This window comes from Lissotriton vulgaris, chromosome 4_1 (assembly GCF_964263255.1).
Source record: "Lissotriton vulgaris chromosome 4_1, aLisVul1.2, whole genome shotgun sequence".
Classification (NCBI taxonomy): Eukaryota; Metazoa; Chordata; class Amphibia; order Caudata; family Salamandridae; genus Lissotriton; species Lissotriton vulgaris.
The window spans coordinates 1717469045-1717496394 of NC_141691.1; the positions used below are offsets into that span (position 1 = coordinate 1717469045).

A 27350-nucleotide genomic window follows, 5' to 3' on the forward strand; every position below is an offset into this window, starting at 1 on the left:
CTGAGGACTGTGTCTCGATCTCAGTAGTTCAGCAAGCGGGCAATGATCATGCGCGGGGCCGCTCCCGGTTTAGGCGCCGGTGCCAATGATCGGTGAGCCCGTTCGACCAGGAAGACAGATGACCGTTTTTCAGCGCCAAAGATCTCCTTCAGTAGCGTCTCGACGTAGGTCTTCTTTTTGCCAGTGTTGGTGGACTCCGGCAGGCCAGAAATGCGCACACTATTGCGTCTGGACCTCGCTTCCTGGTCCTCCACCTTGGCCCGCAGACTCTCCAACGTTTTTTCAAATCCGCTGCAGGCTTTCAATGTGGTTCTGGAGTCGTCCTCCACTTTAGAGATCCTCTGCTCCGCTTCTACTATGCGTTCGTCATGTTTTTCTATCTTCGCCGCCATGTTGTCCACTCGCTGCATCATGTTATCTAGTTTGTTGTTCATCTCCTGGAGACTCTGCTGGATAGCCCTAAGGACCGCCTACATGCCCGTACCTTCAGGCGTCTCCTGTTCGCCTTCTATATCTGGGGTAGCCGCGTCGTTTTTAACCTTCTTCCTGGTCTCGAATGGCAGTTTCGTCTGCTGCTTATCCGGCTTACCCATATCGCCAGCGTGCTTTGAGGGGCTGTGGCTCTGAGGGCTCGCTGCCTTCTGGGCTCCCGTAGTGGATTGGGAGCGGCGGGCTGGTGGTCTGGACCCCGTCAGGGCGATAGACCTATTCATCAGTTGCAGACTGGTCGTGTGTGCCCCTCCGTGCTGACTCCACAGTTATACAATATAGGCAGCTTCGGCTCAGGCAGGTATTATCACCGTGTCTGCAGGGCGTGGGCACCTTCCATCAACTGAGCTCGCAGGGTATTTCTATGTTGCCCCAGACTTTCCTTACTTCCAGTATGTCCCCATGTCCGTGTAGTGCAGCAGATGTGCAGCAGCTTAAAGGCTATATCCGTGTCAGCTGACCGTCTGGCACATCCCTGGTTTACTACTCACTTTGGTGCACGTGTGACAGGTGCTCCTGTGCTCCCGCCGTTGCCTCTTGCCAGGGTATGTTGCATGGGGTTGCCGCTTCTGCTCCCCTGATGCCGCCGAGAGCACACCTCGCGACCCCAGCGACTGCTCCCGCCGACCTGCAGCCAGTCGTCGCTGCACACGCTCGTGACCTCGCTGCCAGCGCAATACCTCTCTCTACCGGGAGGTTCCTCTTCGCTGCTCTTCTGCTGGTGCTGCCCGATCCTCCGGCAGTCAGTGCCCCTCAGTGTTGCGCGGGTCCGGGATCGCCTCAGACGCCCCTCTCGTTGTTGCGGGTTTGCGTTCCAGCACCTCCGCCATCTTGTGCACGCTGGAAGGCATACCGCATCTCCGCGATCTCCGTGTGCTCCCGGGCCCGCCGTTAGCTTTTTCCAGGTTTGATGGCAGCGGAGCACCTCGGCAGGTCTCGCAGCGGGTTTGGGCAGCGTAGTGTCGGGCGTCTGGTCATTAGTACCTGTGGTGTCCACGAACGCCAGATGCGGCCATCTTGCAGCTCCGCTCTTGCCTGCAGCAATTTTCGCAGTTAATTTTAGTAAATGCCACTATTTTTGCATTTCATCATGCAGCGCTCATGGGTTGAATATTCCGACGGCCATGCTGTCCGTTTTCGCCTTTTTTCCGATTTCCGAAGGGGGTAAAAGGCCGCAATTTAGCTCCCGTCCGGCGGAGCTGGCACACTCAGCCAGCCATTCCGCAGTGCGCCCTCTAGCGCCCCCCTTATTGCAGCATTCTTAAAGTACAAGTATGGGCCTACAACCTCAGGGGCCGGCCGCTAAACCAAAGTAAAACTCGATTTATCATGATACTACACAGCTCTTCAGCCGACAACCCTGAGGACCGGCAGCGATTCAGGATGGATCTTGTATTCGAACGCATTGATAGATCACAGGATATAATAAAGGTCTTCTTTTTTTATATTATTTAAAGGAGCGGATCAGGTGCCATACAATCTAACAATAGCATACGGGGGACAGACCAAGAAAACAGGATATGCATGTAGAAACAGCCATTCGTGGAACTCTGGCGTTAATGCTTATAAATCAGAATAAACAACAAGACAATATACATTTTCGTGAACGCCAGTTCTCAGGGCCCGCCCACCCAGAAGTTCGACTAACATAAGAAGCATGGGCACTAATTTCAGATAACAATGAAATCAAAATAAAGCACATACCATAGTGATCCTAAAGGAATATAGGGAAGGGAGAAAAAGGGCATAGGAAAAAAAAAAGGCAAAAAAAAAAAAAAACCTCCAACCCCCCACCCTGCACCCCTGCCGATTGCTATAGCCTAACCCCACTAGCAGCGTGCCTGTCGCCCCATTAACCTAAACCCTAAAGGAAGGAAGAAGAAGAAGAATGGAGGAGGGCATAGTCATACAATGTTCCTGGCCCCTTGGCTCCCCCGCCAAAAACAGACACCCCCTGCCGCAAAAGACGGATGTAAAGCTACTCTTTCAAAAGACAATAGGGGGCACCGTGATACACCTCCCAGCCTCTATAATTAAACAGTTACAGTTCAAGCAGCCATAACAATTGTTCCAAACCATCCCAATTCAATTGACTCAACCTTGACCCTTTCGAATCAGCACACAAACCCTCCCTAGCGAAATCCATGAGCACACAAACAAGTCATAGATGAGAGGGCAAGCATCGAAAGTCAATCCATTACCCCATGTAGCTAGTAACTCCACGAGAACTTCAAGCGCGGAAAGTTTCCCTCTCCTAGCTGGACTAGACACTCATGGTCTTGGGGACACCATCTTCCTGGGCGCCATCCGTTGGTTTCGATATTAGCATCCATACTCGTTCCCTCACGGGGTCCTCGCACAAAGTCAAAATGGCCGCGGCTTGAGTGGCTATTGTTTGCTGGTTCAACCGTGGGGCAGGGTCCGGTACTTCGAACAGAATCCCAGTCATACTTGCATCCATTTTAGTCATTAACACATCTACTTGCGATTGAAACGCCCAAAGTTCTGCCAATATTGATCTCAGCGTTAGCCCAGACGCCGTTCGATCCATGGTATCAAGTTCGGAAGCAGTCATAATCGACTCCCCGGGTGAATCTGGCAGTTTCGGGGGGGCGACAGGATAATGAGAGGGCAAGTGTGGACGGCGACCCATCGTTATCCACAGCCGGGTGAGCCCGGCGCAGCACCGCAGTCCGGGGTCCCGACCCGCCAAACCCCGGCAGAAATCTATACCGGGTCCGCAGGACGGGGATCCCCACCCACAATCAGCAGCAGCAGGTCACCTCTCTCTCAACGCTGGGCAAGGAAAACAATCACCACCAAATTCGGGCGTGGACAAGTCTCCACTACGATTGACCGGACCCTGCCAGGGTCTCTCAGCCGATGTTGTTGCACTGCAACCTGGCCGTGCAGTTACTCGAGGCCCCGGCTTCACCGCTGGAACAGGCCACGATCTTTAACTCGGTGTAAGTTCGTGAAATCAACCGATAAAAATTTGGGGATTTCACCATCGGAATGAGGAACACTTCATCCAAGCAGAGGCTGGGCGTAAGATCAGGATATCGTACAGGATCTTGTGGCGGAATACGGAGGTCGGCAGAGCCAGGAACCTAAGCAGCCATCTTGTTTGCCATCGTAGCTCCTCCCCCCAAAATAATAATTTTAATTGTTGCTCATTGTGTTCGATTTTAAAACCCAAGCAATTGGCAGTCTGCATTTTTACAATCGCGCTATTCCGCCCTAACCTGAGTCAATAGGAGGGGAATCTTGCATTCAGGGTAGCGCGGAAGCCTGGGCTCAACTTTCTTTCCTGACCGCCCCGGTCCGACACGGTAGCTAGTACTATCGAGCGGAGGGCGGGTCAGGTGAGAGCCAGGCACTTCCTGTAACCACGGGAGCGGTTAGTGCTCTAGTGGTTGGACTTGAAGGGCTATTTAGGCTGAGTGTCATCTTCGGCGAGCTGCGGTAAGGTGACGGTGGCAGAGTCCCCGACCCGCCTGCTTTGTTGTCTATGCCGAATTGTGCCTCCACGCTGTACTCTGCAAAATAATAATTTTATCTGTTGCTCATTGTGTTCGATTTTAAAACCCAAGCAATTGGCAGTCTGCATTTTTACAATCGCGCTATTCCGCCCTAACCTGAGTCAATAGGAGGAGAATCTTGCGTGCAGGGTAGCGGGGAAGCCTGGGCTCAACTTTCTTTCCTGACCGCCCCGGTCCGACACGGTAGCCAGTACCGTTGAGCGGAGGGCGGGTCAGGTGAGAGGCAGGCACTTCCTGTAACCACGGGAGCGGTTAGCGCTCTAGTGGTTGGACTTGAAGGGCTATTTAGCCCTCGCCCCTTCCTAGAGCGTGCAGCGGTGGCGCGCAGCCGAAGATACGCCGAACAGTAGCCAAAGAGGGGCCCGTCTGCGCCTGTCCGCGACAGGACGGGGCGAGGGGCCATGGGCTCTGCTAGTTTGGATTCATCTCTCACTGGGGAACATAGATTCAGGTACTCAGCCCGAACATTAAGACATTTACAGACAGCTCCCCAGGTAAGCTGCACAAAGGATTCCTGGCCATGTCCAGAGGGTCCCTTCTCATGCATAAACTGTCACTTTCAAGTATCTTATGCTAACTCTAACATCAGTGAAAACATTAAGAAAGTTCTGCCATCAAACGGCCTTAAGAGTTTCCTCCTAAACATTCGCTCCCTGACCAAACATCACCTTGAACTATGGGACCTTGTACATACGCTGCAGCCGGATATATGTTTTCTAATCAATCCATCAATCAAAGCATTTATATAGCGCACTACTACCCGGAGGGTCTCAAGGCGCTAGGGGAGGGGGATCCGCTACTGCTCGAACAGCCATGTCTTGAGCTGCTTCCTGAAGGCGAGGTGGTCCTGGGTCAGGCGGAGGTGGGTCGGGAGGGAGTTCCATGTCTTGGCGGCGAGGTAGGAGAAGGACCAACCCCCTGTGGTGGCCCTTCGGATTCGGGGGACGGCAGCGAGGGCGTGGCCGGTCGATCGAAGCTGGCGTTTGGGAGCGTAGAAGTTGAGGCGGCTGTTGAGGTATCCTGGTCCTTGGTTGTGTAGGGCTTTGTGAGCGTGGGTGAGGAGACGGAAGGTGATTCTATTGTTGACCGGGACCAGTGCAGGTCTCTCAGGTGCTCGGAGATGTGGCTGCGACGGGGGATGTCCAGGATGAGTCGTGCAGAGGCGTTCTGGATCCGCTGAAGTCTCTTCTGGAGTTTGGCGGTGGTTCCTGCGTAGAGGGAGTTGCCGTAGTCCAGACGGCTGGTGACGAGGGCCTGGGTGACCGTCTTCCTGGTCTCGGGGGGGATCCACCGGAAGATCTTACGTAGCATGCGCAGGATGTTGAAGCACGACGAGGAGACAGCGTTGACTTGTCTGGTCATGGAGAGGGAGGAGTCCAGGATGAAGCTTAGGTTGCGTGCGTGGTCTGTTGGTTTGGGTGCGCTGCCTAGGGCGGGGGGCCACCAGGAGTCGTCCCAGGCAGAGGGTGAGGATCCCAGGATGAGGACTTCCGTCTTGTCCGAGTTCAGTTTCAGGCGACTGTTCTGCATCCATTCGGCTACCTCTTTCATCCCTTCGTGGAGGTTGGCTCTGGCGGTGGCGGGGTCGTTGGTGAGGGAGAGGATCAGCTGGGTATCGTCGGCGTAGGAGATGATGTTGAGGTTGTGCTGGCGTGCGATGTCTGTGAGGGGGCTCATGTAGACGTTGAAGAGGGTTGGACTGAGCGAGGAGCCTTGAGGAACGCCGCAGATGACTTCGGTGGCTTCAGATCTGAACCGGGGGAGGCGAACTCTCTGTGTCCTTCCGGCGAGGAAAGAGATGATCCACTCCAGTGCCTTCTCCTGGATTCCGACATTGCTGAGTCGCTTCACTAGTGTGCGGTGGCAGACTGTGTCGAAGGCCGTGGAGAGGTCTAGGAGGATGAGGGCTGCTGTTTCTCCGTTGTCAAGCTGGGCTCGGATGTCATCGGTGGCTGCGATCAGGGCGGTCTCTGTGCTGTGGTTGGCCCGGAAGCCAGACTGCGAGAGGTCGAGGGATCCGTTCGTCTCGAGGAAGGCGGCCAGCTGCTTGTTGACGGTCTTCTCACTTTTGCAGGGAACGGGAGCAGCGAGATGGGGCGGTAATTCTTGAGGTCGGTGGGGTCGGCTGATGGCTTCTTTAGTAGAGCGCTGAGTTCGGCGTGCTTCCAGCTCTCCGGGAAGGTAGCGGTGTCGAAGGAGGTGTTGATGATGTCCCGCAGGTGGGGTGCGATGACATCATCGACCTTGTTGAAGACGTGGTGAGGGCAGGGGTCGGTCGGAGATCCGGAGTGGATGGAGTTCATCGTGCGGACGGTGTCTTCGGTGCTGATCTGGGTCCAGGCGCGGAGGGTGGTGGTGGGGGGCGATGGTTCGGTCGTGGCGTGCGTCGGTTGAGTGCTGAAGCTGTTGTGTATGTCCACGATCTTGTTGTGGAAGTAGGAGGCGAGGGAGTTGCAGAGGTCTTGCAAAGGGGTGATGTCGTTGTTTCCGGCGTTGGGGTTGGATAGCTCTTTAAGGATGTTGAAGAGTTCCTTGCTGTTGTGTGCGTTGTTGTCCAGTCGTTCCTTGAATGCAGTTTTCTTGGTTGCGTGGATGAGTTGGTGGTGTTTTCGGGTGGCGAGCTTGAGGGCAGTCATGTTGTCCGGTGTTGGGTCTCTGCGCCAGGTTCTCTCGAGGGCTCGGCAGTTCTTCTTGGAGCTCTTGAGTTCTTCTGTGAACCATGGGGCTTTCTTGCTGCCGGGTCTGCTAGGCGGGGTCCTCAGGGGGGCGAGGCCGTCAGCGCAGTCGCTGATCCACTTCGTGAGGTTGGTGGCCGCTTGGCTGGGGTTCGTTGCGCTGGTGGGTGGGTTCTTGCTCAGGGAAGTCGCGAGCTGGTCGGCTGTGATCTTGTTCCAGCTTCTGCGTGCAACCTGTTGTTGGTGGTGGTGGATCGTGGTCCTTCTGAAGCTGAAGTGGACGCAGCTGTGGTCCGTCCAGTGGAGTCCGGTGGCGTGGCTGAAGGCAATGTCCTTGCCGGATGTGAAGACGGGGTCGAGTGTGTGTCCGGCGTAGTGGGTGGGGGTGGTCACCAGCTGCTTGAGTCCGAGGTTAGCGAGGTTGGCCAGCAGGGTGGTGGTGTTGCGGTCGTTGTTGTTCTCCAGGTGGAAGTTGAGGTCCCCGAGGAGGATGTAGTCAGCGGAGAGGAGTGTGTGCGGGCTGATGAAGTCGGCGATGTCTTCGCTGAATTGTGTACGTTGTCCCGGGGGTCTAACAGAGACCTGGCTGAAACCACACACAGTCCCAGCTATAATGTTAGGGGTCCCCATAGGCTATAAAATTTTAAAATTAGATAGCCCTAATAAAATAGGTGGCGGTATAGCTATTATGTATAAAGAGGATCTAAAGGTTACAATATTAGAACAAAGCTGCTGTCCGTTATTGGAAATGATGGTTTTTAAGATAAGTTCAGCCGCCAAAACCTTCTGGAAAGGAGCATTAGTTTATCGTCCTCCGGGACCCAGTTCGGGTTTTACTCTCTCCCTTCTGGAACTATTAGCTCCGCATTTTAAAGCAAATGAAGATTTTATTCTTCTAGGCGATTTTAACATACATGTAGATATCCCCATGCATCCTGAAACCTTATCCCTGCTTTCTGATCTATCCTCCCTAGGGTTAGTAATGCAGAACAGCGGCCCCACACATTTAGGGGGTCACACCCTGGATCTACTTTTTTCCAACCGATCCAAAGTACGATGTCACTCCACTACACAAGTAAATTGGTCCGACCATTTTTTAGTCGAATTTTCATTATTAGGCTTGAACAAGTCCCCTCAGAAGACCCCTCTTCCGTGACAGTGGCATAAAGTAACAGCTGAGGAGCTGCAGAGGGTGTGGAAGAAACCCATTATTACAGAAACGGATAATGTGGAGCTCGCTTTATTGAAGTTTAACAACTCCCTCATAGACGCAATCAATGTGATGGCCCCTTTGAAGTTACATAAACAATACCCCACCTCCAAGCAAGAAGTGTGGAATACAGAATCACTTAGAACAGAGAAAAAGGGATGTAGAAAGCTCGAGAAAATCTGGAGAAAAACTCGAACTGAGGAAAGTAAGAAAGCACACCTAGATGCTCAATCCAACTATTATAAAAACATTAGATTGGCAATGAAGAACTGTGTTACCCAGCAGATCGCTGAGGCAGGTAATTCTACCAAGGAATTATATAAAATTCTACAGGCCTTTGTAAAACCGGTAGTCTGTGAGAGTCCAGATGACTTTTCTCAGTCCCTCTGTGATGATATCTGCTTGTTTTTTGAGAATAAAATTGACATGATCTATGATAAAATCACGAAGGCCTCTAGTCAAAGGAATAATATCCTGATTCCTTCTCAAGTATCCACATATGGTGATAATTCACTTATGATCTTTCCAGCAGTCAATGACTCTGATTTTTCCTCCCTTATCAGTCATATAAAATCGGGTTCCCCTGATGATTTCCTGCCTGCTAAAATGGTTGCCTCCCTGAGTACTCTGCTTGGACCTGAGATTCAATCATCATAAATCTTTCCCTCAGGGAGGGGCAGGTGCCTATGGAGTGGAAGAAAAGCGGTGGTGAATCCCATTGGAAAGAACGTGGCACTTTCATGGACAGACCTCTCTAACCTCCGACCCATCTCCCTCCTGCCATACCTTAGCAAGATGACCGAGAAACATGTGAACACATATTTGTCTAAATACATCGAGGCAGCGGAGGTCCTAGACCATTCGCAATCTGGGTTTAGACCCAATCACAGCACCGAATCTGCCCTCCTCTCCGTGACCGATAAAATCAGGATGGCACTGGATAGAGGGGGCTCTATGATTCTGGTGCTGTTAGATTTATCCGCTGCCTTTGACACGGTGTCAAATGCGATTCTTCTCAGTCGTCTGAGGGAGGTGGGCATAGAAGGCGCGGCTCTGTCCTGGCTGGAGAGTTTTCTCACTGGCCGCTCACAATGAGTCAGATTGGGCTCCCTCCATTCCATCTCAAGGGAGCTCACCAAGGGAGTGCCGCAAGGCTCATGTCTAAGCCCTACACTTTTTAATGTGTATGTGGCCCCCTTGGCCGACATTGTGAGAACATATGGGTTCACCCCGATGTCGTACGCTGACGACACCCAGCTTTTGTTCCCTTTTCAGTCCCTCGCACCTGCAATAAAAAAATCTTTTGCGGATGGAATGAGGGCAGTATCAGATCGGATGGCCTCAAATTGCCTCCAATGCAACGTAGGCAAAACAGAGGTTATGCTGTTTGGAGAGGCCCCCCTCCTATGGTCTCCAGAATGGTGGCCTCTGGATTTAGGGCCAGTACCAAGTCCTAAACAGACCGTAAAGAATCTTGGTGTGCGACTAGATCAGGCACTACTACTTAAAGAACATGTTAGTCAGGTTACCGGATCCTGCTTATGTGTCATTGGACTTCTAAGGTGTGTGTTTCCATTCTTGCCCAACAGCCACAGAAAGGCACTTGTCCAGACTCTTGTAGTCAGTAGGCTGGACTATTGTATGGCCTTTTCATCTCGGCCAATGAGGAACAACTCAATAGATTACAAGTGGCCCAGATCACCGCGGCTAGACTGGTTCTCAATGCTCTACCTAGGACCCCCTCACGTCCCCTTCTGAACAAACTTTACTGGCTGCCTATCTGGCAACGTATTAAGTTTAAAATCTGTTGCACAATACACAAGAGTCTCTTTGGATCTGGCCCTGAATATCTGACTGAAAAGCTCAACCTCTACTGTCCTGGACGTTCCTGCGTTCTAGAAATCAATTACTACTTCAGGTCTCCAGGATTAAGAGGATTAGGCAGGGAGGCCGAGCTCTCTCCTATAAAGGACCCATTCTCTGGAACTCACTCCCTTTCACTCTGAAACAAAATACTAATTTCCAGTCTTTTAGGAAGTCTCTCAAAACATATCTATTTTTGACTTCCTAACTACTTTACAGACTACAAAACCTGATTGGGCATTTTCCAACAATAGCTCAAGCACGGAGAAACCCCTTCGGGGGTCGAATCCTGCGCTATACAAGAATATAAATAAATAAATAAAATGTGTCAATCTTGATTTATTGTTAGGAAAGTATACCCTGGCCACAGGAGGAAATCTGTATCTTTGCTTTGCTGACCTCAGCAGTGCTTTCGACCTGGTCGACCACTCTTTACTGAGGCCAATACTGCTAGAACTTGGAGCTCCCAAGGAAATTATTCACTTTTTAGCAAGACTATATGGGACGCTCTCTAGCAAAGTACGTTATGGGTATAAGGGAGAATGTACACCATCCTTTAGGGTCAGAAGGGGAATTCACCAGGGTTGCGTCCTGATGCCTTTATTCTTTTCTTTATTTATTATTCATGTGGATGCAGTCTTGAGATTGATACCTGCGGATGCCCCAATGGTCGAGGGAAGTGCTATTCCCATTCTACTATATGCAGACGATGCTGTATTAATGTCGCGTACACCCATTGGATTGCAGCGTCTGATTAATGAGTTTTTTTATTTATCGAAAATAGGAAACTTTTAATTAATAAGACAAATAAATTTTTTATGGCTTGTGGCACGAAGCCTAAAGCCAATAGCTCCTTTTATTAAAAAAACTCAAAAATTCAAGTGGTAAAGTCTTTCTGTTACTTAGGCATTACTTTTGCAGGCAAGGGGAGATGGGTGTGCGAACAGGATAATATACGCTCTAAGATGACTAGGAACACCAATGGGATTTTTAGATTTGCGACAAAACTGGGTAACCACCGCATCGCAGACATGGTAACTATTTATAATGCAAGATGTGTTACCTCTGCCCTTTATGGTGCAGGTGTTTGGGGCCATAGCCAATTTGATCTATTACAGCAGGATGAAAATACTTTCCTTAAACGTCTTTTATGTGTTCCACAACCAGCTTCAACGGAACTCATACACCGCGAAGTAGGTATTAATTACATTACAGATCATGCTGCCCTTCGACCGCTTCTCCTATGGAGATCTATTTGGGCTAAGAACGAGACCGCTTTTACCCAATCTATAATAAAGACTGTATGAGATCAGATAATTGCCTTAAAATCCCTTGGCTAAATTACATCCACCAAGGCCTCTTCTTTAATTATGATGCCCAGACTGAATTAGATTATGCACTTTTAATTGCCATATCGGAGATAAAAACCTCTTTCCTTAAATATAAAATAAAGACCCGTTTTAGAGCTATTGGTGACCAGTCAACTTTTATGTTCCATCAGTAATTGGGTCTTAATGGTGGTTTCCAGGATTACTTAACTATTGTTTCTAAACCATCTCATTGCTTTGTTTTGATCCGTCTTCGGCTGGGTGTTGCCCATCATCTTGTGGCATTCCCAGTCATGAAAAAGTGTTCTTTGGCCGTCTGCCCTTGTGACAATATATCACGACAAAGTTGCTGCCATTGCTTATTATTTTGCAAATGTTATCTTTTTATAAGGAAATTTTATTTAAAACCTATTTTTTTAAAGTATAATGTAAGATCGACAACTGCAATGAATTTGTTGATCTCTTTAGACAACCCAGGATTATGTTTTCATGTAGCATCTTATTTATTACATTCTTTTGCTATCAGGAAATCTATTGTAGTCTGACAATTGAGAGGGTATAGCTAACTGCTCCTAAATCACTGATCGGTAACGTGGAGAATGTTATGGCACCACTAATTTAAATGACACGATACACTTTATTTTTCAATATTTAGTATGTATTGGACTGTCTAAACAATGGAAAACTGAAAATCTGAATTGCACAATGCACTTTCCCCCATTGTTTTAAACAAAATTATAAATATATGATCCTGTTTGTCGATTTATGTATTTTCATTGTCTCTTAACTGTTGGTATATGCTGTGGGTTTTGTATTTTATTATGTTTTATTGCTTTTTTGAAGATTATATGCACTGCTTATATGGTTGTATATTACACCCGAATAAAAGCGTATGAACTGAACTGATTAGAATGTTTTGCCTTGAAAGAAGGTATTACCAGTCTTCTTATCTTAACATCTTGAACTTTATTCTTACAGCTCTGCCCAGACACGGATGCCAGATTGAGGGCTGCATACAATTTTGGAACAACTTACAAACAAAGCGTAAGATCAAATTGTAGTAAAATCTTACTTGAGTCAATGTCATTAATAATGCATATTTTTAGGAAAAGCTTATACTGCTTGTGGGCATTTGTAATTTGGGAGTAGACCATGTACCCACCTAGACTGAACTTTTAAATCAGCAGTATTCAAATTCAGCTGTGTTATTTTGACTTTTTTTTTTTTTTTACTGTTTATGAAGGTGCTTCAGAACGCTCATGAAACAAATTACAAAAGTTGACTGGTTGTAATGAGAACATCTCTGGCAAATACTTTAACGACTAGATTTAGAGTTCAGTGTATGGGTTACTCAGTCATAAATTTGACGGATATCCCGCCCGCCGTATTACAAGTGCCATTGAAAGAGATGTCATGCCATTAATGTTGCCCAGAAGGGGGCAGTTGATCTTTTAAAGGGGGAGGATTTTATCATGACATTAGTCCTTATTCAGTTTAAACATTAGAATATATATTTCTAGAGAACCTGTATGCACTGAAGTGCCTGCATATATCTTCAGTACACATGCAAACAAAAGGAGGATACGCCTGCTCCAGGAGAAGTTGAATCAAAGGACTTCTTCAGTAAACCTGTCCTTTTTGACTATCTGTTATGTTATAGGTTTGCTTATTTCCAATTCGTATTTGAATTTTAATATGGCTATGTCCCTTTTTTGATTTTTATGTTCAATTCCATGGTATTCATAAATTCTCTGAATTGCATTGCCATTTTATCAAGTAGAGCTGAAAATGATATAGACTTGTCATAATTAGTAATAATGTTCTTCCAAGAAGAGGTCACTAATCCTTCCCCTTGGCTATCTTCTCACCTCGTATCTACATTAAATTGTTTTTTATTTGTAAACTGGAACCGTTAACAAGTTAAGGTAATCCTAAATTGTAAAGATAAATGACTTCATAACGAATTGGGAATTATAGATGTAGACAACCTGTTCATCCCTTTTAACAGAAGCCTTTCAGGAGGGCTACAGGGTACATAGTTTACTGTACCCCTACAATGGGGTTGAGGTCATTTACCACTGATGTCATGGGGCCCAACCAAAGAGCGAGCAGTACAAAGTGTCTCAGGGAGGTGTGTGGGGCTTTGAAACTCATAACTCACCAATCACACGAGACCCAATAAGTGAATGTCCAGGCTAGTGCTTTTCCATGTGAAAATTGAAGTTCTTTAATCACTGCAAAACTTAGTATGGCTCCTAGAGAAAGGACTATCACTGCTGGGATGATCACTACGAAATTGACACAGCTATTACACAGTAAAACTGAAAGCTTCAATTCAAGCTCAAGTGCAGGCATACTATGGCTTAAATGAAGTAACTTTCCCGCTATCTGTGTTTAATTGGTCAGTTCATATTCTTGTTTAGATAGTTCTGTCATGCGGGTCGTGCTGTTTTTGAAAAGTCCCACGAAGTAGTAATGTTTACCAAGTTCACAATGAATGTTCTGGGGCATTGCTGTTACCTGGCCATCTATGCTGGATTGGATTGTCCCAGCATGTGTATGCAGTTGTGCTTCATAATGGGTGACCAGGTGCTTTCGCCAGGGCTTGTTTCAGCAGCCCCTTCTCCTTCAGCCACATTGGAAGGCAGCTACTCACAAGAAGACGCATACTGTCCTGGAGTGGAGATTCTACTTCCTTTGTTTGGGTGGTCTGCTTCCTTCTTTTGGAGTGCTGACATGCGGACATTCAGTAGAGTTAAAGTAGACACAGCACAGGGTCTTCTCTTAACATTTGTGAAGGCTTCAACATCATCAGTGGGCTCACAGGTGAATAGTCTTGAAGATTGGGTTGTTTTTGGCTAAAAGGGGCGGTGGGAAAACCCTTGAATTTACATAAATCGGCTCTGATACACTCCCTTGGACAAAGCGACTCTTCTGGGACTCTTTTCTTCCAGTCTCTACAGCTGTGCTTCTTCTTATCAAGCAGGTAACTCCTGCAGAAATGGCTCTCTACTTTACCCTCTCAGCAGGCAGGCAGGGTTCCCCCAGGTCTCAAGCAGACCTGCAGCTTCTCCAGCAAGTCATGCATTTTCAGAATTGACCACTCCTGGGGGGGCTTTTAAAAATTGTGATTGCATGATGCACTTTAGCAATTTACAATCGCGGGAGCTGTGTTAAAGCTCTTTGGCTGCTTATTAATTTTAGGAAAGCATTTTGAGGTCAGCAGTCGAGTGTTTAGACGCTGATAGTAACGCGCAGGCCCAGCTATAAAAGGGGCTGATGACGTGTCCGCGCCTAAGGCAAGCCGGTCCCAGGTGCCCGAACCCCTGCCGGTTACGCGAGGACATCGATTATTTATACTACTGATCAGCTCCAGCAGTACAGAGGGATGGTAAGGAGCATCTGTACCCATCATATGTGCCCTGATAAGAAGACAATTCAATGCATGCACTGCCCCTTTCATTTCCAGCCCGCCCTTAATGAGCACACAACCTTGACTCCAGCTACAGTTTTTAACATGTTTTTGCTTAACTGTCACTCAATGCCCAGACACGCCATTGAAATAGATTACTGTTAGAGAATGAGAGTCCTGATGTTCTGTTTCTAACAGAAACATGGCTAACGAGTAAATCAGATCCGACCCGTACGCAAGCCCTCCCCTCTGGGTACACTATTCAAAGGCATGATAGAGAACATAACGGAGGAGGTGGCATAGCCATCGTCTATAAAACTGGATTTAACTGCTGTGTGTCAGGGAACCCTATACCCGACTGCGAGAGTCTACTCTTTTCCATCAGGCTTTTCCCACACCATCACCTTTTCTGGGAGTTTAATTTATCGCCCGCCGGGGACTTTGGGCAAATTTTGCAATGACCTCCCCGAGATCACAGCCAACTTAGCTAGCCCCCTGTCCAACTTTTCCCTGCTGGTAGATTTTAACATGCATTTTGATGACTACCTTTTACCAGCCACTTGTGACCTATTGGATAGTATGGAAGCCCTCCAATTTTCCCAGAAAGTGAGAGGCCACGCCCATTCTCAGGGTCATTTACTTGATCCTATTTTTACTAATGCCACAGGTCTTCAGGTTGGAAATCCTATTTCGCTGCCTTGGACAGATCATTGCCTTTATCCTTTTTCTTGGACCCATCAAACTAGTAGCAGATTAGCGGTAACATCTACCAAAGTGTCCCCTTTATGGTCACAACTCCCGGTAGAACGCTGGGTATCAATACTCAATGACACTAGACCAGCACCAGAGACCAATCCGACAAATGCAAGTCACATCTTTGAAAAATGGCTGATCTCTTCTTTAGTCATGGTGCTCCCAAAGAAGCAATATCAATATAAGGATAAAAGTGGAGCAAATAGAACGGCTTGGTATATCCCCAAACTGCGTAAACTTAAGCAGGCTTGTAAATGGTCTGAAAGAAAATGGAGAAAAGATTACTCCAGTACTAATAAAATGATCTATAGGGAGAACATTAAAAGGTATAAGGAAGAAATTAAGTGTGAATAGTCCCTTTACTACGAAACCTAATACTTTCAGCCCCCAATTCTTCTTGCGAAATATTTCACATAGTGAAATCTCTTATTAAACCCCTCCCCACCTATTCCTTGCAAAGACATGTCCTCTCGTTGCAATCAACTAGCTTCTATTTTCGTCAATTAAATCCAAAATATTTATACCTCCTTTCACCAGGCCACAGCTTTAATCAATGTCTCCTTAACTAACAACAAAGCAGGCATTGATAATTGTATTTTAGCTGAAATTCCTCTCCTGGATCAACCCGCCCTGCAAGGTATCCTTGACCAGTTGAAGTCAGGCTCCCCCAGGAATACAGTTACCCCATCATTTTGAATCGAATTTTTAATACAGTGTCTACTGTAATCCTAGATATGATTAATGCTACATTACGTACAGGCACAGACTCATCCCCTTGGGAAGCAAGCAATGGTCAAAGCTTTGCTGAAAATGCCGTACCTGGACCCTGAGATGTTAGGGAACTATCGTCCCATTTCTCTATTGCCAGGAATCCGCAAAATTGCTGAAAAACATGTGAATAGTGCTATGTCTGTGTTTTTGGAAAGCAATAACTGTCTTCATCCGTCTGAAACAGGGTTTGGACCCCAACAGGGCACTGCCCTCTTAGCTGTGGTTGAGGCAATTAGGAAAATCTTAGAATATGGAGGCTGCGCTGCCTTTGTACTTTTAGATCTTAGCCCAGCCTTCGACACAGTCAATTATCAGCTGCTTATCCAGAGGCATAAAGATGTAGGAGTGACTGATTTAGCCCTTAAATGGATTCATTCATTTTTGGATGACCGGTTATTTCAAGTGTTCCTTGAAGACTACATCTCTGACCCTCTGCCTCTCCGATATGGGTTCCTCAGGGATCCTCCCTGGCCCCCATGCTTTTTAATGTGTACATGAGCCCCTTGGCAGGTGTTGTCGTGCCTTTCGGCATCCAAATCGCTACATATGTCGACGATACGCAGCTGATTGTCTCTTTTAATCAGCTCAGCAACACTGCCCCGGAGTTGGCCATGTGTCTGGGAGAGGTTTCAGCATGGATAGAGGGCTTGTTCTTGAAGTTGAACGGAGCGAAAACGGGGATGATGTTTTTGGGTAAACCTTCTGCACCCAATATAATACCATCTTGGCCTAGATGCTTCGGCCCTCCCCCATCCCAAAATATTATATCAAGAGTTTGGTGGTCTGGTTCGATCGTAATCTTGATTTTGGGGAGCAAGCAAGGAAGGTCGCTGGTAGCTGCTTTGGTTTGATGAGGATGACACGGAAAATCATTACTCTTCTCCCTTTCTCCGCAAGGAAAGTGGTAGTCCAGTCCCTCATTCTTTCCAGGCTCGACTACGCCAATGCTCTATATTTAGGAGCACCATGCTCCACGGTTAAGAAACTGCAAATTGTACAGAACTGTGCGGCACAACAACTATTGAATACTCCTAGCCGACAGTCAGCAGGGGCTGCTCTGGCCGCCCTTCACTGGCTGCCCATTCAGCAGAGAGTGCAATTTAAGGCTCTCTCCATCTCACATACGGTACTGTTAGGTTCTGGCCCACCTATCATACGCTCCCTTATTTCTTCTTATCATCCTGAGAGAACCCTGCGATCAGGCAATAAACCGTTGGCAGTTGTACCTAGAATTAGGAAAGCACGCACAGTGTGTCATCTTTTTTCATATAACGCAGCAAGGCTTTGGAACTTTCTCCCCTTTGCCATTCGGTGCAAAAACAACCATCTGGTCTTCCGGAAACGTATAAAAACCTTCTTGTTTCCATAAATTGATAGGTAGTTCACGAACTTTGTCCTCTAGCGCTGGAATGCCTTTGGTAACCATGTGCTTTATGAATGTTTTTACAATTACCACTCCTTAGGGATACTATCATTGATGTCACCCCTGGATCACTGCACCTTGTTGAGAACTCTGCTTAGTATCCCCACCCTTGATCAGTACAGCAAGTTAGAGCTAGAACCAAGTAAGAATGTTTGGGTCCTACTTTATACAGAGTTTTCAGATATGGGATGGGGATCTACTGTCTAAGGTTCATGAGCTGGTTCCTTTTAAAAATTGCATATTTCTTCTGCAGTGTAGACAGTTCTTTGTGTAAGGTGATGGCTCTCACATCGGGTAGTGATGATACTTGCTGCAAACAGGAGCACCCATAACACAAGCAGAATGAGTGTGAAGCTCAACACCTGGTTGTCCTCAACCTTCCTGGACGGATTACTCAATGAAAGACAAAATGCCCAGACCATGCCTAGAAGCTTCTCTCCCATTAACTATTGAATCTGCTGACTCCACCCCTATTCTTCTACCATCACCCATGTAGCAGTGCTCAGGTAGAACTAATCAGCACCCCTTTGCTAAAGACATACAATGGGCAGCCCTGTCTCCATCCCTCCACACATATGTGTCGGGGCTACTACTCCCAGCTCAAGAAGGCAGGCAGTACACTTCCACTTCCATCTTGTGCCATGTCCAAGCCAAGGGCAATCCAAAATGGATTCCACCTACATACAGCATGCATACACTTTGTTATCATGGAGTCCTGCCAGTAGGCACCATATAAACAATGTACTCCACACTCACACACTGATGTTAGTGCTGGGTCTTGGCATGACTCTTACAGAACTTTACACAAGTGGTACAAAAAGCCTTGCTTTCAGTTCTGAGAGCAGGAAAAAGGCGTGTCCCACACTGATTCAGAAGCAGTAAGTTGTCATTGCAACACTTCTTGCATGTCGCTGGGACACAGATAAGTAGTCTTGAGTTGCCAAAGTGGTCTGATTTTATCATTCTTCATTTAACTTCACATCAAGGCTCTGGGTGCTGGGGACAAAGGAAATTAGGGCAGCAGATTTACTTGCAGGTAGGTAACATAGTGCAGGCGTGCATGTCCAAGTACCATGCAGGGGACAATCCCTTCCCCGGCACCAGTCCATTAATTTCCTCCTACTCACTTAGAACTGACGATCGAGCACCGGTTCATAGGGTTACTTGACCAGGCCAACAAAAGTTTAGGAACTGCCCTACAAATGTAGTCTATCAAAAATAGTAATCTGACATTGAGGCGGCAAACCTAACAATAATTTTAGAAATATCGAACTTTACCCATTGCTTAGGCAGGTTGCTACGTCGTTCAGGTTTAGGGATAAGAGGGGCCATTAAATCCAGATGGACATCCTGTTCGATTGAATGCTCGTAATAAACTAATATGGAACTGTAAATTTCACAACCTAGATTAATGGACATTGGAGTCTCTCAAGGCTTAGCACTCCCATGTCTGCCTCAATGGCTATATGCCACCTCTTGAAGGCTGGGCTAAAGCGTGGAAAGTAGATTTCCAGGGGATACCCAACTAGTGGTGCACCTAGAAGAACGGAGTGATGATAGAGCATTTCCAACTGACTTGCTGGTATCACTTGGACGAGGCAGAACTAGCTGTCTCTTAACGGCTCAAAAACCGAGGAATAACAGCTTGTATAGGAGTGACAGGACCCACCATTCCTATTAACGGCTTGATTGTTAATCAGCTGCTGGCGGTAGAATGCACAGAGTAAGTTCCCAGACTGGAAATTAAAGATTGAGATCATCATGTTTTGATTGTAACATTGCAGTGTGTAAAATAGGTTACGGTTATGAAAAGCATTGAATCATCTCTGATTAAATTTTTTTATTTTATTTAATTTCATTGTTTAACCTCTTAAGTGCTGCGCCTATACCAGCGGCCGACGGCACCACTACCTCGGGAGTGCTGCCGTCGGCCGTTGGACGTTCCAGCTGCACCTGCGCAATGGAACGTTCAGCACTGGAGCTGGACGTTCCAAAGCAGCTAAGGTGTTAAAATTAAATGTGTTGTTGTTTTAGTATTGATTGTGTGCTTTTTGCTTGGAATAGAACCATAAAATGAAGTTTAAAAAAAGAAAGACTTGGTGTATTGCATTTATAAAAAAAGCTACATGTTACTTTACCTTCATTATTAAATTCTTAGTTTTAAAATATATAATCACAAATGTGTTTATAAAATGTATTTATAAATTTGTGGAAAAGTATATTAGCAAACTGAACTTATGGGTCAAATTGTAGTACAATTTATATAAAAGACAAATGGTGAAATTCAATAAAAAAACAAGATTACAAGGATGTTGTAGTTGGGAAATGACATTAAAAAACATAGAAATTCACTGAAAAAAACTATGATTACAGATACATTATAGTTAGGTTAAGATTTTACACACACAAAACCATAGACATTCAGCTGTTGTTATTACCTGAGCTAACTATAACTTACACCCCCGATTGCAGTGCTTATGACATCATACATAGATTGTGCATTTGGTGTCTCCTGTCTCTTAAGCCATGATGGAGTGTGATTCAGTTTACACCAAACTGCCTCTTTTAAACGCCAATCTGGTAATGTGGTCAGGAAACAAAATTCAGGGCATTTCTAAAGGTTATGGGCTAATTTTGATCATCAGATGGCTGCTTTCATTTTTTTTTAATGTACCAAAGGTTGTGCGATACTCTGTGCGTCCCCTAGAACAAATGACAGAGTGCTGTCATTTCTGCAGTGCCTTTACATGCTTAAATTAAAAAAAAAATTATATATACACTGCTGTATCCTGTGGTACTCTTGTGGAAAAAATGGTTTTTACTATGAAGAGGTAATTTATTTTCTAGTTTGAGCCTAGGTGTTTTCTTCGGAGGCACTAATAACCAATTTCTCTTGTAGTTTTTATTCGAAGTTCCGCATTTTTGATGTTGTGGTACTGCAGTACCTGAAAATTATACTGCAGTACCTGTAACTCACAGTAAATGTTTAGCTAAGGTGATTGTATTGATGTATTTTGAAGAAGTTCCCACTCTGTTACTGTTATTAGTTACTAGCCCTTCAGAGTATTCACGTCCTATGCACTTTCCACTTTTCAAAACTTTCTTTATTGGTTTTCCATAGGTACATCATTATACATCCAGGTATAGTCCCTGTTTCTCAGTGCATGGTTTCTATTGACAGGTTCAGTTGCGACTATCCTCAGAACTCTCACTTTACAATCTTAAGTCTGTGCACTTCTCTGTATACATAACAAAGAATGTACCTGTACTCCATAACCAATCTCTCCTCATCCCCCACCCACAAACACCCATAAACAAACAAGGGGTGCATGGGAATGTCATCTAATGTGTACGAGGTAATTATATTGTGCACTGCGTAGCTGAAGGCATTAGGAGGCAAGTAGACAGGAAGGGTCCCTCATCCCTCGGTACTTAATTGAGGTGGCATGTCCTTGTTCACATTGGACATGCCAGCAACGGGAGTCCCCTTGAGATGTATGCCACCAGTGGACCCTAGGTATATTCAACATTCTTAAAGCTGTTGTCAAAGATATCTGCCATGCACTCCATTATGAAAGCCTGCCACAATATGGCATGCCATTTTGTCAGGGAAGGGGCCTCCTCCTGTTTCCAGGCTTACGCCACCACCAGTTTTGCTGCACAAGACATAGCTAGAGTATGGAACAGTCCCCCACTGATTGATATTTGAGGAAGCCATCTCGGAGGCCCAAAAGCGCAAACCCAGGAGCATCTGGGATTGGATATGCCAGGATATCTTTGATCTGGGCCTGTATTTCAGCCTGAAAAAAGGCAATTGTGGGACAATCCCACCATATATGCTGGAAGTCCCCCAATAAACCACAAGCTCACCAGCAGAGATCCGGGAAAGATTTTCCGCAGTTTTGAGAGGTACAGGTACCAGTCATATACTACTTTATAGTGGGCCTCCCGAATTCCAGTGGAGTGATTAAACTTAGGTATTTCCCTCTAAAGCTTCCTCCACTGTGCGTCCAAGATATGGTTGCCTTGTATTCGTTCCCAAAAAGCCACATGCTGCGGTTGAGGAGAGGTAATTGTTGAGAGCAATAGTGAATAAAGAAAAGAGATACACCCCTTTGAGACAATTATACTTTTTACAAAGCGTTTAGTGGGTTGGAGATCTCCAGTGGCAGCTTCCTGGATCTCTGGGTGGAGAACCCAGTGTCTGAGTTGGGTGTAGTGAAAATGCTTCGATGCCGGTGGGTAGAAGTATCGCTGGCAATTCTCAAATGTCAAGATGTCTCAATTGTTAAATGAGGTCCGACACCGTGAGGCATCCCCCCTCCCTCCCTGCATCAAAGGGACCCGAATGTAAAGCTGGGGGACCGCTGGATTAAAATGGATTGGGGTGAAGGGGGAAGGAAAGTTGGCCACTCCATTCCCCCGGTAACTGCATCCCCTTCCCGTAAAGTAGTCTTGGTGGGAGTACTGAGATCCACATTTGACGGACGATCTGCTTTGGGCTTTCAGAGAAGGTCCCAACTGTATCTACCAGACACTGCTCTGTCCATATGGAGCCAGTGTTTGTCAGATTCCTGTGCCGACCACTTCGCAATCACTCTGGGCCGCTTTGTAGTGACAAGCTCTCTGTCCCTGCCAGATGAAGCGTATACCCATAGATTGCAAAACTGGAAGGAATCCATGGTCCAAGACAATTGGCAGCCCTTTGAAGAGATATAGTAGCCTAGGCAAGTAATTCATTTAATAACGTATGTACGCCCTAGCCATGGGATGTACATGGGGTCTCATCTGCGGAAATCCTTTTTGAGCTGGCGAAGAAGTGGTGGGTAGTTAGCCCTAAAGAGATCCAAGACCCGAGGTGTGATCTTAATCCCGAGATGAGACATTGTCTTTTTGGCCCTACAGAAGGGTGTGGATGCCACCATGGTGTCATTTCCCCTTGCCGCAGAGTGCGGTTGAGGAGTTAGGATTTGGATAAATTGGTCCGGAAGCCAGGCACTCGTTCGACGGCCTGAAACTCTGTCTGTACTGTGATTAGGGTCATCCTAGAGGAGGTCCACATCACCAGTACATTGTCAACGAACAGAGAAATCTCGTGTTAGTCAGTGCCAAAGGGAATGCTCTGAATCAGAGGGGATGCACACACCTTCACAACGAAAGGCTCAATACTGAGGGTGAACAATAAGAGTGAGAGGGGGCAGCCCTGTCTTGTTTCCCTCGCTAAGTGGATGGATTCTGAGCCCACTTCGTTCTCCAAGACCTAGGCACTAGTCTGTATGTAGTTGGCTTTGATCATAGCTATAAATTTATCCCAGAACCCAAAATGTTGTAGAATGTGAAATAAGAACGCACAATCCTCCTTGTTGAAGGCTTGTTCTGCGTCTAACACAAGAAAAACTGATGGGAACGATTTTAACTGCCGTTTCAATCAGGTGGATGACTCTCCGAAGTTGTCGTGAGTTTGCCTTCTACTAATAAAACCCGACTGTTCCGGGTGGATGAGTTCGGGCATTAGGGCTTCCAACCTAGAGGCTAACATTTTTGTATACCGCTTGGTATCTCGGCTAAGTAGGTTGCTATCGGCCGGTGCGATCCTCATTGTAGTGAATCCTTTCTTGGTACGTGAATTACTGAAATAAGTGCCTCACTCATTGATTGGTATTTTCAAAAGACAGCGGTCCTTAGAAAGGAAGGGAATTGAAACAATAAATATAGACTCGATAGAACTATATTGTTAAGAATGCCCAGCCGGACACTTTAATTTCTTGATGAAAATAGTGTGAAACAAGGGAATGAAGCACACAGTGCGATGGAAGTGGGACACCAGCCGATGTCCAACCAACACACTTGGGGGACAGAACAAAGAGGAGGGAATATTCAGGCAACAGCAGGTTATCAAACAGTGAAAATTGCAACAGTGATAATCCACATTGTACACACATGCATGTTCAAATAATATGTTAACTCTGCATTTAGTGTACTAATTGCCGACGACGTTTCGAACCACACATATTATTGGTTCATCCTCAGGACAAGGAATAATTGCCTAAAGAGTTAATAATTCAGCTTAAGCCCCTGAACAAACATAAATTTGTTGTACATAAAAACGGAACGAACATATTACAGATTAAAAATGACGAAAAGGGGGAGACAAAAAAGGTTGGAACATGTCAGTTAGTTGCTCGCTTGTCTTCATTGCATAATTATTGCCACACTCACTACATGCCAGAGTGTTCAAGGTGAGGCGGTGCGGTACATGCCATGGACGCACAGTGAATTTTCAGAGCAATCGAGTTGCATTTATTAAGACTGACGGCATAACCCGTGTTGACTGTGATAAAAGGGGGACATGTGTCCTTGCACTGGGTGTCCGCAAAAACAAGTGGTTTGCGTCGGTTCATAGTGTGAACGTCTCGTTAGTGACACATTGTGACGTGGTGAATAATTGACGGAAGGTCATAATAGTGAACACAGCTTGCAAACTTGTGAAGGACGTGAACCAGCTCTAGATGAACAGCTTACCAGTCCGGATATGGTGAGGGTCGTTTTTAAAGAAAGTCTACTGACCTTGGTGACTTTCTAAAGGCAAAAGAGGGGGATATGGTTTGCTTAAATTCAGGGAGGGGCATGACCTTGCTATCGCCCATGGGGTTTGTTAAAAACTTACCTAGGGATTATAGTCTGCCCAATTACTGTGGGGTCAATGGGGAACAATGCCCAGGTCCAAGAATCTGCAGGGGGAAAGGACAATAGGGTGCCATTTAGTTCACCTAATATTAATCAAGAAACCAGATTTTCGGACAAAAAACTCGTTTTCCAGGTCGAGTGTTGTCAGCCTGCTACACTCGTTCTGATAACGTGCTGGTGACATGGAGCGCCACAGTTGTAGAGCGCTTACCTGTAAACCGGAGGGTGCAGGTCCGCAATGGGGGTCCTTGCACAGCGTGAGGATATCTTCACAACCGGGAAGACTTCCCGGTACCCGGTGTTGGAGTTCCCGAGTGCGGTCACATGGGGCAGTTTGGCCAATCAGAGCGCAACTCGGCGGGGCGGCCATTTTGGGTAGGGCATCAACCTCAATGAGTAAACAGAGAGGGAGGACTTAATACAAGTCCTTCAGTTACCGAAGTTACATGACTCGACAGTGGGAAGCTAAAAAGTAACAAGGGACAAGTTACTGATTAGACCGACGGCCCTTTTGGAAGTGTCAATACAGGGGCGGGGTTCGAGGGAGCAGTGAGGGGTGATTAAAGAATTTGTGAAAATTACTTAAAAAGTGAATGAAAGTGAAAATCACTTGGTAAAGTGAATTAAGCATTACAGTCACACCATGCAGTGCTTTATCTTGAATCACAGATCTAATGGCAAATTCACATCCAAGTCACAGTCCTATCTTAAAAAGGTCAGAAGTTATGTCCAAACACAACATACATTGAATAACAAAGGACATATATGTACACTAGATTAGGGAAGTCCAATCTTCCATGCGGTTCAGCCCAGTGTGTAGGCTTCGGGTCTTCAGAATCCAACGGAGTTCTTGTTTGTTGAGTAGCTGCTGTAAGTTGCCTCCACGGTTAGGGAGTTTGATCACATCAATGACAGTCCATTTAAAGTCCATTTCAGAATGTGACAGTTCTGTAAAATGATCAACCAGAGGTGCATTCAACGTTCTGCAGCGTATTCTGCTCCTGTGTTGACACAGTCTTGTACGCACCTTCTGTGTTGTTTGTCCTATATAAATCATGGGACATGGGCACACAATAGCATAAATAACATTAGTGCTATTACAATTCGAGAAATCTCTACGAGTATACTTAATGTCGTTGTGCGTAAACTCTTTACCTTCCATGGTACTACCACACATGGAACAGTTTCCACATTTAACGTGCCCTGTTAGCCGTGGGAGGCCCCAAAGATTGTCAATGGTTGTTGCTTGGGGTGGAGAGGGTAATGCTGCACGCACCAAATGGTCTTTTAAGTTCTTTGATTTCTTAAAGGCAAACATCGGTTTGTCCAATTGGAGCAGACCTGCATTGACCACTGGCCAGTGTTTTTTAATGCTCTTAGTGAGTGCATTGGATGCTGGAGAGAAAGTTGTCACACAGACCAGCCGGTCCTGTGTTTTTTTAACTTTGGGCTCTAACAATACTTCTCTGGGGCAGTACCAGGCTCTTTTTAGCGAGGATTTAATGAGTCTGCGTGGGTAGCCCCTAGTGCTCAGTTTGGTGCTAAGTACAGTGGCCTCTTTGAAATAATCATCTTTAAGGAAACAATTTCTTCTTAGCCTCAAAAATTGTGAGTAGGGCAGGGAATCACGGAGAGCTCTAGGATGGTTGCTCGTGTAACTCAACAAAGTATTGCGCTCAGTTGGCTTCCTATATAGGCTAGTGATCAGAAGTCCTTCTCTGTCCTGTATCATGAGGTCTAGGAAGGGAATGCTGCAGTGGCTGGTGGTTAAGGTGTAAGTGAGCCCACTGCAATTACAGTTTAACCAGTGTAAAAATTGGGGTAACAGTTCTTCAGAGTCACTCCAGATCATGAAGATATCGTCAATATATCGCTTCCATAGGGCTATGCCACTATGGAAGGGATTTGACGTGGTAAGGATGCGTCCAGACTCGAGGCTATCCATATATAATACCGCTAGGTTGGGGGCAAAAACAACCCCCATAGAGGTACCTTTGATCTGGCCATAGTATTGGCCATCAAACAGGAAATAATTCTTGGATAGACAGATCTCTAGAAGTTGCAAAATAAATGTCGTTGGCATGCGATGTGGTCTAGGGCGTGTGTTGAGAATGTCTTGAATAACCAGCATAGAGTCGTTCTGTGGTATGTTGGTATACAGTGACTCGACGTCCAGAGTACAAAGCACACTGGACGTGGAATCAAAGGGACGTTCCTCTATCAGATTGATCATATGCATACTATCCCGAATATAGCATTGGGTAGTAGGCACAAATTCTTTGATGAAATAATCTACAAACAGACCAAGAGGTTCCAGGACTGAACCACATCCCGACACAATTGGTCGGCCCGGGGGATGTTCCAAATTCTTGTGCACCTTAGGAAGCGTGTATATCACCGGAGTGCGTGGTGATTGTGCATTCAGAAAAAGATATTCTTTCTTGCTGATGAAACCAGAATCAAGCCCTTCCTTGGTGACTAATTGTATCAAGTTTTTTATCTCGCTAGTAGGGTTTCTGGGGAGTTTCACATAGTGAGCAGGGTTGTTTAGTTGTCGAAAGATTTCCATTTTGTATGTATCAAGATTTTGTAAGACAATGCCTCCGCCTTTATCTGCGGCTTTAATGACAAGTGCAGAATTGGATTTCAGGTTTGTGATTGCTCTTTTTTCATCTAATGAGATGTTGTATGGAATAAACGAGTGGCGCTTCTCAATGGTTGAGAGATCATTCAGAACCAGTTTTTCAAAAGTAGAAATTTCTGGTGGTACCATACTGCTAGTAGGTGAAAAAATGGAGGGTGGTCTGAAAGGAGTGTTAGATATTGGTGCAGGTTTTGGATGAAGTCGCAAATAAGCATGTAGTCTCAGTTTCCTAAAAAACCGCAATAGTTCTGTTTGAGTGTCCAAATAATTAGGACGTACAGTTGGCACAAAAGACAGACCCTTACTAAGCAATGACAATTCACTGCTGGAAAGGGAATATTTTGTAAGATTGAAGATAGGCAAGGAGTGAGAAACTACTGGGTCACTAGGGATAGACATTTCATTCGCTAACAGGGGAAACTGTAAATCTACCATTGGGAACTGTAAATCTACCATTGGTAGTGCTGGCGCCTGGTGCTGCGTTCGCCCGGTGGGTAAGGCCAACGTTGTGCTGGTTTGGTTTTCCCTCTCTTTGGGGGGTCGGCCTGGCCTC

General features: G+C 46.2%; 1 protein-coding gene across 2 annotated transcripts in view; it reads left to right on the forward strand.

The window, feature by feature from the left end:
• The window catches only part of TMEM67 (transmembrane protein 67), a 1133211-nt gene that overhangs the window by 378722 nt on the left and 727139 nt on the right, over positions 1-27350 (forward strand). For both annotated transcript variants that reach the window (XM_086965990.1, XM_086965991.1), the window contains exon 11: positions 12086-12151. In XM_086965990.1, the coding sequence (XP_086822116.1) occupies positions 12086-12151 (66 nt within the window). The remainder of the gene's footprint in view (positions 1-12085; positions 12152-27350) is intronic.